This window comes from Lissotriton vulgaris, chromosome 7 (genome assembly GCF_964263255.1).
Source record: "Lissotriton vulgaris chromosome 7, aLisVul1.2, whole genome shotgun sequence".
In the NCBI taxonomy this organism is placed as follows: Eukaryota; Metazoa; Chordata; class Amphibia; order Caudata; family Salamandridae; genus Lissotriton; species Lissotriton vulgaris.
In genome coordinates, this window is record NC_141695.1 from 327991008 (window position 1) to 328003079 (window position 12072).

The 12072-nt window shown below is 48.4% G+C and overlaps 1 protein-coding gene across 1 annotated transcript in view; it reads right to left on the bottom strand.

Annotated features, from left to right (window-relative positions):
* LOC147701493 (bifunctional polynucleotide phosphatase/kinase-like) overlaps positions 1 to 12072 on the bottom strand; it is a 227188-nt gene that overhangs the window by 58266 nt on the left and 156850 nt on the right. The window contains exons 12-13 of the mRNA XM_086930185.1: positions 6496 to 6592; positions 5911 to 5972 (exon numbers count right to left, since the gene is read on the bottom strand). Of these exons, the coding sequence (XP_086786311.1) occupies positions 5911 to 5972; positions 6496 to 6592 (159 nt within the window). The remainder of the gene's footprint in view (positions 1 to 5910; positions 5973 to 6495; positions 6593 to 12072) is intronic.

Genomic DNA, 12072 nt, shown 5'->3' on the forward strand with positions numbered 1-12072 from the left:
CTCCACCTGGGAGGATCACCTGGTCCACCTGAGGAAAGTGTTAGAGGCTCTGCAAGCAGCAGGCCTCACTATCAAGGCCACCAAGTGCCAGATAGGGCAGACACAGGTTGTATACCTGGGCCACCTTGTAGGTGGAGGCCAGGTTCAGCCACTGGAGAGCAAAATACAGTCAATCAGGGACTGGGCTCCTCCAACCACCCAGACTCAGGTTCGAGCTTTCTTGGGCCTGACTGGTTACTACAGAAAGTTTGTCAGGAACTATGGATCAATTGTGACTCCATTAAATGAACTGACAAGTAAGAAAATGCCAAAAAAGGTTCAGTGGACAGCAGGCTGTCAAAAAGCATTCGATGACCTAAAGCAGGCCATGTGCACAGCACCTATCCTCAAGAGTCCAGACTACTCCAAACCATTAATTGTCCAAACAGATGCTTCTGAGTTGGGTGTGGGAGCTGTTCTTTCTCAACTGAATTTTGATGGTCAAGACCAGCCCATTGCTTTTATAAGCAGAAGGCTGACCCCCAGAGAGAAGAATTGGTCAGCTATTGAGAGGGAGGCCTTTGCTGTGGTTTGGGCCCTGAAGAAGCTGAGGCCATACTGGTTTGGCACTCACTTCAAGATTCAGACCGACCATAAGCCCCTCTTGTGGCTAAATCAGATGAAGGGTGAAAACCCCAAACTGCTTAGGTGGTCCATTTCCCTACAGGGGATGGACTTTACAGTAGAACATAGACCTGGTACTGATCATGGCAATGCCGATGGGCTCTCCAGATATTTCCACTTAGAACAAGAAGACTCACCTGGTCAAGGTTAGCTTATTGTCCCAAAGTTTGGGGGGGGGGGTCATGTAGGAGAGTAGGGTCTGCCATCCTATGATCACCCAGATTTTTTGCTTTTGTTTCACTGGTTTACGACTTTCTCTGGCTGTGGGCCTGCCAATCAGACCCACAGCCTGGCTGTTCTCTCTCTAAATTACAACATGTAGCCTAGGTGCATTTACCAATTGGTACTGGGCCACCTTATCAGACCCTGTAACTCAGGGCATAAGTGTACCCAGGGCCTACCAGGGGCTGAAGCATGTATTATGCCACCCCTGGCTGGCCTCCTAAATTTGACAACTGGCTGCATGACAGCTGGGGCAAAGTCGTGTAATCACCCTTTGCTGTAGATATAGTATACCTATATCTAACCCTAAAAATGGACACACAGATTCCTATCAGTCACTCCTATGGCAGGCCTTGACAATCCTGAAGGCAGAGTGCTTGGAATCGTGTGAAATGGTGCTCTGGCATGAGCTGAGCCCGTTTGCAGCTTGCGGAACCAAGTCCTAATAGCTGTTCCATGATAACGCATACCATATACTCTTAAGTGCATTATAATCCTCGCGGTTAAATGCTATCTTTGGTATTGCTTTATCAAAACATGTCGAGTAAGGTGTCATACGAATTGGAATACTAACCCCTCGCCAATTCTGGCGACGGGGTTAGCATTCCACCCTTCTAGAGGGACACAACATGTATGTAACTGCGAACCCCGGTTAAAGTTAAACGAAGCCTCAGCTCCACAAAATGGATGCTGCCACCACAGACACGAGTCTGACCTCCTGCTGCTGGGAGTCCTTCCAGCGAGGAGAGCCTGGACAAAGGGTTTCCTGTCCGGGGCGGTGCTAGCACCATCCCAGACAGGGTTTTGTGTATCCTGGGTAGGCAGGGCTTTACAGGAAGGTGACTGCTGAGTGGCACCCCGGTGCTCACTACGCATAGGCCGGTCAGAACCAGTTCCAGGGGCACACCAGCCCCTGGCCTGGGGGAAGTCCGGCATGGGAGAGGGGTGTAACCACCCCCCTCCTAGTCCCACCCATAGGCAGGACCTAGTCACCGGGTCAGCCCCTTTTCTTAGTATAAAGATAGGAGCGGGCCCCCTGTTCAAATTAGATCATCTTTGGAATCAAGACACGACTTTCTGCGAAAGCTCCTCAAGATTTCTTCTTCAAGATTCTCCCTTGTGACTAAGGAGTAGTCACCCTGCATCCGCAGGCACCATCTTAAGAACACTGCGGTCTGCTGCAAGTCCTTCCTCAGGAATCCGACGACACAGCTCGACGAGACCCGGCTTCCCTGGCACCTCTGACCTCTACTCACCTCTACAGCCAAGCTGAGAACCGTGAGTGCGACGAGACCTCGAGGGACCGACGATCGCCAAGACTGCACGACTTCTTCACAACAAGCCCGCCGAGTGTCCCTCTGGTGAGTGCTTTGGGGTACGAGAAGCCCCGACCCTGAGCAGCTCCAACACCGAAGATCAGCCCTCCAGCATCTCCACGATCTGCGTGGGGCCCTTCTGCTTTTTGCTGCTCACCGCGTTGTTTGGCTACTAGCCCGCTGGCTTGTGGCCTTCTTCACGACGCCCGACGACATCACTGCTGCTGGTCTGGTTGCTCCAGACTGGCCCTTGCTCCCTTCCAAAAGAGGAGCACCCCGGACCCTCCTGGTCCACTCAAGACGCCATTTTAGGCCCACGGCGTGGGCTTGAATTTGCCAAGGCTTTGTTGCCCAATCCTGGGTCCAGCGACGCCGACAGCTTCATCCATCGTGGGACAGCTCGCTCCTCCATCCTGGTCGCCGACAACGCCTCCTGGTCCGTGAGATCTGCAGAGCACAGCGTCGCCCACTTACCTAGTCGAGGTGACTACCATCCGGTGCCCTCCTGGCGCCCCCTGACTACTGGCTAGTAGTCTCGAAGTTGGTCCCCTCTGCTTTCAGGTATCGTCCATCTTCAAGATCCAGGCTTGGATCACTTCGAACTCTCTTCACTGGTCGCCTGCCAGCATCTTTCTTCCAGGCTCCTGGTCCGTCTACGAGGATTCCCGACGTCTTTTGAGACCTATGCAGCTGCAGCCCCTGGGCTAGGTAACTTCGGCATTTCGGTGCCCCAGCATAGCCTCACTATCCAAGGGTCAGAATCCACTTTCGTTTTCCTCCTACCAGGTCGGGTTCGCCCGAGAACACGAACTCTGTGAAATCTAGCTACCATAGACTTTGTCCCGCATCCCGCGTGAGAGTGCACACACTGCACCCGAGTCCCCTGGGCCTCCTAGAAGTAATCTAACGATTCTATAGTCAAGACCTAGCGATTCCAAAGCCTATTAGTACTGTACTTACCTGCTAGTAATTTCGCATTCCACTTTCAGAGTATATGGTTTTCCATGCCCCTCGGGCATTTGTATATACTGTGCTAACTTAAGTATTTTCGTAAGAGTTTTGTTTTGTGCTTAGTACCCTGTCCTCATAAAGAGTACAGGGCTGTTGTGATTTTAATAAATACACTGTTTATTTTCATAACACTTGTGTGGTGTCCTTTCACTTGGTGTTCAAGGGGTATATGTGTGGTATAACAGCTGGCTTAACACGCCCTCTCGAGTCTTTAGCCTTAGACTGCTCGTATCCACGCTACTAGGATAGCTGGTCTATAAGGTTGACTTACAACCAATCATCAATAAGGGTTGTCTGGACTGATACATAGTGATCACTAGAATAGTGAGCACTGCATATCAGGCCAACTTCTCACAGGAACCCCTGCCCCTCTTCACTGACCTTCTAGTAGAAGCCATCGATCCAGCATCCTCACTGTCACTGGAGACAGTATCCTTCCTTGATTTAAGCTTTTGCAGCCATGTCAGGAGCCTACCCTCACGGTCCCGGAGGGTCTTGGCAGAAAAAGTGCGACAGATGGAACAGTCAGCAGCCTGGTGGTCAGGATAGAGGCAATAAATGCAGTCCTTATGCTTATCCTCCACAAAAAGCCTTTTCTTGCCACAGGAGGAACAAGGCTTGAAAAGGGCTTTTTTCTTCTCAATTTCCGACATCCTGGAAGGCAGTAACAATCCTGAAGAGAATCTGAAAGATTCTGAAGAAAATCCTGTAGAAAAAACCTGAAGAAATCCTTTAGAAGAGTAGAAGTTGAGCAGAGCTCAAAGGAGACTCCCTAGCACAACGTGCGGTAGAAAATCTGAGGCTCTGAGGTTCCTTCAGGAAGGTTCTAAGTGGTGAGGCACTTCTGATTGGCTGAGGCCAAAGTTTGGTCTCTTTTGCACAAAGAGGGTGATATGCTACAAAAGGGAATGAGGCCTAGGCCTTTTTCCATTGTCTTTTGTACCTACAGCTATGGTATTTTTGTTACAGAGACTCCTATTCCGACGACGGGGAATGATACAAACCATGGGAATCTATGAAAGTTCCAATACTGGGGTAATTTTTGGATCCAAACTGAGGAGGAAAGTGGTGATAGTGATGCTGTGCACAGCCATTGGGAGTTAAGGCTTAGTAATGTGGGCAGCAGCATATGTAAGCATTTCTAAAACGCATGTACTGAATGCCCTGTCTGCGTGCATGAATGCTTCCGTGACCCTGTGCGTAATCTTGCTTGAGTGAGTGTTGTCTGCAGTGTCTAGCATAGCAGATGTATAGTTGCAAGCCCGACAAGCCCTGCATTACCACACTCTGCACTTAAAATGCACGTGAAAGGGTGCGCTTGTAGCAAGTGCAAGGCCACTCTCTCTTCAGTGCGGATCTGCTCTTTCTGCAGCGTTTCAACACAATTGTATTTTGTTTTGTACAGGCCATTTTCTCCTGGGTTAGTGAAGGGGCTCTGGGAGGGGTAGAGGTGGGTGAACCAACACATTAATAAGGAGAGCCCAGTCAGAGCCGAACCAGGAAGTCTGGCCTGGCCTTAAAAGCTCATCCAGAAGTCGAGCCCTGAAAACATTACCAGTGAAATAAAAGTGTATTTTTTTCATGTGGAAGCATTTCACCTTGGTGCATAAGCTTATTATATCACAGCACTGAGAGGAGTTTGTGCTCCCACTATGAAGACAATGCCATTAGTGATCTAGGAAGCAAGTCACTTTTCAGGTGTGCATCATTTATGGCCTATTTTCTTTTCATGAATGAAACAACATTATACTGTACAAGATGTGATTGTACTTCACACAGCTTGAACTCGAGCATTTGAATATACCATCATATGTGCTAATGTTTGTCTGCAATCACACAATTTGGTCATGTGGGGAAGCTGGGATTGATCCCAGAAATTCTGCTTTCACATTGTGCAATTCAGCCTCTAGATGGTTTCATCTTTCTTTCTCTCCTGTATTGCAATTAAGGTCACTATTTTGTCTTATTCTTTGCACATGAGATTAGAGTTTGGTTAGCAGGCCCATGCACTATCACAGTTCAGTTCATTTTTGGTGTTAGGGTGCAAGAGGACCTGAAACTGAGCCACAGGCAGGCATCCTCGCTCGAGCTTTCAGCAGCTTGCCCGACTCCAGAAAGAGGGAATCAGACTTTGCAGCAGGTAAGGAGCTTTGAGGCCAAGCTGGGCCACCTGGGAGGGGCTGGGTGATGTCTGGTAAGTGGCAATGAAATAAGAGGGTTAACCATAGTTAAACCTTTCCAAAAAATGTTAAGGAAAATATCTTGTGCAAGTCATATGTGATCTTGGTGTTGCACCATGAGAAGCCCACTTTAATAATAAATGTACCCCTTTGTACGTATAAGGGAAATGCAATAATCAAATTTATACCAGAAATGCTATTGTATAATTATGCACATCTGCACACCAATTCAATCTCAATCACATTAAATGTGTGCCCCTGGCCGGATCCCATTGTACTGCCCAAAACCCCGCCCCCATAGCCCTGCCCCATAGCCCTGCCCCCATAGCCCCGCCCCCATAGCCCCGCCCCCTAGTACACATCTCAATTTGGTGAGTACCTGCACTTATTTTTTTCCATTTAAAGCACTGTTCACTATCCTTATCTTTTGATGCAAACCTATCGCTTTCTACCTGTTCCCCAGCGACCGTCACCCTACGCCCCCTCCACCTCCCCCCTCTTAACACCTTGGCACATACCCGGTTGGCAGACACGTAGCCATTCGGCACCATATGTTCCTTCGTGAATGTTGACTTCCCGGCTGTAAAAACAAAATGGAGACAAGACAGAGCATTTTGTGGTAATAGTGGAGGGTGGCATTGGCGGGTGAAGGGGCGGACGCCCTGCTAGTGCACTGCAGGGAATGGGGCACCTGAAGTTGGGGTGGCACCTTGCTACTGGACTGCGAGATTGGGACAACCCCGGTTACTGCGCTGTGGGAGAGGGTTTGGCACCGACCTGCTCCACAAAGAGGCTAGAGCGTTGTGGCATAGGAGTGACACTGCGGGTGTAGGAGTGCTAGGCCTGGACTGAGGTCGATGGCACCCTGCTAAAATACAGGGGGAATGTGGTGGCTGCCTACTACTGCACAGTGGAGGCAACACCCTACTGCACAGGAGCTGTGGAGTCAGGGGTAGTGAGAGCCCGAAGAGGCTCAGACTTCAGTCAGAAGGCAGACTGCAGAGATGCTCAGATCTGACGCAACCACAGACATCACAGCTCCACGAGCGGTCGCTGAAAGGCGCTGGCAGAGCAGCGGTAACAACGGAGAGGTTCCCTCTTACCTGCAGGTAAACCAACGGCGACCACCACCTCCTGGGAGCGAGAGACCAGCTGGGCAGTCGGAGGGTCGTACAGGGGAGCTGCTGGGTCCACCTTCCGCTAACCGTAGAGAGGGCAGAGGATAGGGGACAGGTTAAAAAACAGTCCTTTTTCCAAAACTAATTTAGCAAAGCCATTAAAAAGTAGGCAACCCTTAACCCAAGTGTGAGGCCTTCCCTTGGGGTCTTGGGGCAGTCAGTGGTTACAGGGCAGTACACTGCCTGGGAACTGTTGTTTACAATTGGTGTTCTAGGGCCTGAAAGCTAATGCAATCCAGTTACATAGACAAGTTCCCCCTTAGGCATTATGTAGCAAGGGCGAGCCGTCAAGGGAGAGGCGGGGGAGGCTAGAAACTCAAACCTGACACAGTACATATCATTTAACATGGATATCCAACCAATGTCTGAGCTTGAAGGGAGAAATAACTTCAATTAACCAGTAGGTAAACAGAAGAGTTTAAGAAGGGGTACACACCGAAAACCATAAGGTGCTGGTACCACTGGAGCACAAAAACAAATCCAAGTATTGCTAATGCTTTTAGGAGCTAACATTGTCATAACACTGATCTGAAGGCCTGTGTTATTTACTTAGACATTCAGAAACAATATAGTATCTAGTCTTTTGCAAAAGTTTTTCTCTCACAAACAGTGAGTGGGGAAATGGGTTAAGGTAGACATTCGCTACCAAATTCTGGCCCTGGGTCATCCTAGGGAACAACACTCGGTAAATTATCGGAAAGGGCCAATGCAGCAGCCCACCTAAGGCATCTTAAAAACAAGGGCGCAACAGATGTCCATCGAATATAGCGCTTTAGTTGCCGCCTACAAAGCCCCACAGCGGAACCCATGCTGAGAGTATTAAGAGCAAGGTTGATCCTGGCCTTCAATTATGGCCACATGGCCTTCCCTGGAGCCCTTGACAACTTCCCTAAGAGATTCCCAGATCAAGTCCTACAAGACCACATTATTTGCTCCTCTGCAGGCCAGAAGATCCAGATTGTGGCTGAAACTGCTCTGGAGGCCAGACCTTGCAGGACGGGAGACCATTTAAAACACTACCTTAGGGTCACGCTGTCCCCCGTGGCCTAGCTCAAGTACCATCTGAGGGAAATTCTTGTAGCAGTAGGTTCCCTGTGGCAGGTACAGTTGGCAAAAGCAATAAGTTCCTTGAAATTTAGGCCAGAAAGCCTGCTCATGCAAGACATCCCACTCAGTTTGGAAAAAAACTGAACAAACAAACGCTTCTAACATCCTTCGATCAAGACTTGGAGAGTCTGCGACATAACCCACTGACAGAGGCACTGGATAAATCATACAGCCCAGGAAAGGCTCAGTCATATTTTCAATTACCACTTCCTGTCCAGATCCTCTATATATGGCTAATCGCCTTGCCTATTGCTGACTTCAACCCAGCTTGGGTTAACCATGAGGAAGCAATTCCCTGCAGGCTTTGTAAATACTGCAAAGAATATAGGCTGCACTTACTGTGCGGCTGCCCCAAACCGGCCGAGGAACGACATTGCCTGCTCCTGCACCTGCACCTAGCTCCTAGCACCATCCGAAACTTACTCACTGAAGCCGCCACCATGTACGCCCCTACCGCACAGGCCTGCATCCTCCAAATAGGCCATGGATACCGTCCCCACCTGGTGAAGCTATGGGATGCAAGGCCAACTGGACACAGACCCGGAACCACCACCATCCATCCATCACCCACCCAAGGGTACATCTAAACCTGTGGGTAGGGACACTTCAGCAACCAAACTGTAATTATCCCACACTGATCTTAAGGCCGTTTGGAGTAACCCAGACAGGAAGTGAATCAACAAACACACTACAGGCACTCCGCCCTTACAACGTTGCAGAGGCGCGTTGTGTGCAGCAGTAGAAGTTGCACCAAGATTCCTGCTGTGGACACAAAACATCCCATGCTCTACCATCACAAGAGGTCGACAGTGGCTTCAGATGCCCGCAATCACCACCTGCAGGGACTGAAACAAGCACCTAGCACATTAAAACTTAAAATCCTAAAACCTATTAAACGGTTTGTTCTAAAGATCATTATAATCTTAACCAATTCGAAATGTAACTATGTTTTAATACTAGCAGAAGCAACAGATCAGCATTTCTGCCTAAATATATATTTTTTTTAATTATGACGTGTTTTTATCTCCTATTTTTATGTAATGGTTAATACATGTAATGATTTTAATTAATTAAACATGAATAAATAAACTTGGGATGGATAGAGTGCAAAGGGCAAACAAGTGAGTACAAACTCTGTGGTTGGTGTGCACAAGTGACTGGAATGACTGGGGTGAGGGGCTGCAGTCACCAGAGCACAAGTTTCAACTTGTAAGTGATCCTTCAGGGTTAAAATCTAACCGTATCAGGGAAACTTCCACCAGCCAAGTGAACTAGACCCGCAAGGGGCATGTGAAGGGCGACTGCCTCTTGATCCTTCTGGCCCTGAGGTGTGGGATGTCGGCATGCGGTCCTTCGGGACAGTTCAGCCTGTACAGCTGTTGCTATGTCAGGCGACGACGAAGCTCCACAATCCAGATGATGCTGTGTTCGAGGCATATGAGCTGCAGATTGTACACCTTAGCATTAGACCGCCACCTGGTGTTGGGCTCGGATGATTGCAGGTTGTTGTTGTCTTGGAAGAAGTCTTTGTAGTCATGATATAGTTGACTCCTCCTTTGGACAAAAATGTGCATGGGCATCGACTCCATCCTTAGATTGTTTTTTTCCACCACTGGGTTCGGATGAAAGTTTCTCCGCTCCGGCCAGAAAAATTTTTTTCAGCAACTTCGAAGCGCAGAACTTCCACAAACTTCAACAAACTACCTTCGACATCGAAGACAAGGCTTTTCGACGACATAACTTCCATTCCTGTCATCGAAGTGGCCCTTAGGCCTATCGACGCCGCGCGGCCTACACCACATGGAGAGAACTCCGTTCAAGAAATGCCCGAAATGCCAGGCAAAATTCCCACATAGCGATCACCACGAGGTCTGTAACCTCTGCCTATCGCCGGAACACGACGAGTCGACCTGCACAGCTTGTGCGTCCTTCCGATCAAAGAAAACCATCTGGGAATCGGAGGGCCCGTCGACACGAGATGAGATCAGCTCCACCACCGGAGGATATCTTCGACGAAGAGGTTTCCCTCGTTCCCGAAGAAGACTCTCCGGAGCTCCAGATCGTATCAGAGGCAGACGACTCAGATGACTCCATTCCATCGGGTCAGCGCGTGAGTACTACTGGCCCTGCACCACATACTGTGCCCAAACCGACGGCAAGGGTCAGCACTCCACCCAAGGGGCCCAGTCGAGACCGAAAATCCACTTCGACAGCCCCGCCATCAAGCCCGGCTCCGAAGAAACCAACAAAGCCTTCTAGTGCCTCGACACCGAGTAAACATCTCCTGTCGGCACCGAAACATAAAGACACCTCGGCACCGAAGCCAAAAGACCCTTCGGTACCGAAGCCAAAAATCGTACCGGCACCGAAACATAAAGACGTATCAATACCGAAACCGAAAGAAGCACCAGCTCCGAAGCTGTCCACTTCCACATCTTCGGTGTCGAAGACAAAGAAGCCTGATCCTGAGGTGACCAAACCCTCGAACATGCCTACGAAGCCAAAAACAACACCTTCAGCACCGAAAACTTTGCCGCGGGACGTTCCAACACTTCCCAATGATAAAGAAAAACCACAATCTCCACCGGAGCCGAAAAATATCGAAGCCCAGGAAGGTTGTAGAAGAGGAGGAACTTATTACACCAGATCCTCAACAAAAGAAGATCTATATAGACCCAAAGACAGGTCATGTGGGCACTACACTTCACATGAAGAGACCAGAAGATGCACCACCCACTCATGTGGTGCCTGCCAAGAAGAAGGACTGTGCAACATCTCCTATGCACCCTTCTTCCTCCTTCTCCTATACCTCCCCTCACATATCACCTCATATATCTCCTACACATTCTCCATTATCATCACATTCCTCACAGCAAAATGATGATGAATATAACTTAGAGGGAGGGGAGGATGAAGAAGAGCCTAGCTCATACCACATAGATGAGGGTATATGTGATTATTCAAACCCAACAGAGGTACCCATATATGATTTTCAAAATCCACAGAATATGCCTGACGTTCCAGAACCGCATTCATACCCATCAAAGCCTTCCCCTCCAGAAGACCCAATTAGTTTTAGTCATTTGTTAAACAGAGCTGCTGTTGACCATGGAGTGTCTATGCATTCTGACGATATTGAAGAGGATTTTCTCTTAGACACCTTTGAGCACTCTCAGAGGACTGCTCAAATTCTTCCAATGATTAAGGAAGTAGTTAAGCATGCTCCAGAAGTATTTATCCTGTACGCACTAGAATTTTAAACCCTAGAATTGAAAAGAGATATAGACCAGCACCTACAGACCCAGTCTATATTAAAGGACACCTTCCACTAGATTCATTAGTGGTGTCCAATGCTAGAAAAAGGGCTAATTCTCAAACATCAGGAGAAGCGCCCCCACCTGATAAAGAATCAAAGGTAATTGATGCATCAGGGAGAAGAGTAGCTGCACAAGCAGTAAACATGTGGCGTATAGCAAATACACAAGCCCTTCTCTCGTTATGATAGGGATCATTATGATCAACTAGAAAAACTACTTCAACATCTACCAGATCAGTACAAGGATCAAGCAACTGACCTTATACAAGAAGGCAAGCTCATATCTAATGCCTCAATAAAATGTGCACTAGATGCCACTGACACAGCATCTAGAGCCATAAACACCAGTGTCATACTTAGGAGACATGCGTGGCTACGCATTTCAGGGTTTAAACAAGAGGTGCAAACTACCATTTTAAACCAGCCTTTCGATCAAAACCAATTATTTGGTCCTGAAGTAGACAACAAAATAGAAAATATGAAAAAAGCCACTAATACGGCTAAGTCTATGGGAGCTTTACAGTCTACACCAAATAGAGGTTCCTTTCATCGCTCCTCCTACAGAGGAGGCTCCAAGCAGACTGGAGCAGCAGACACCACATCACCTTTTAAGTCACAAACCTCCTCCAATAAAGGATACTTTAGAGGAGGATATAGAGGAAACAATAACAAAGGAAGAGGTTGCGGTAACAATAACAATCGATCCTCTTCCACCATCAAGCAATGACTTCCCTCTACTCCCCCCACAGCATACCACTCCTGTAGGGGGCAAAGTAACACAGTTCCTGCCGGTCTGGAACTCCATTGCAACAGACAATTGGGTAAGACAGATTATCCAACATGGTTACTGCCTAAAACTTACAGCAACACCTCCAAACATACCTCTGAGACAGCGTCCAATGTCTACAGACCATCTAACTCTGCTTCGACAAGAAGTGTTATTACTTCTACAGAAGGGTGCTATTCAAAAAGTTCCTTTAGAAGCACAGGGAATGGGGGTTTACTCGCTGTAGTTTCTAATTCCCAAAGAAGACGGGACACTTTGACCAATACTCGACCTCAGGCCCCCCAATCGCTAC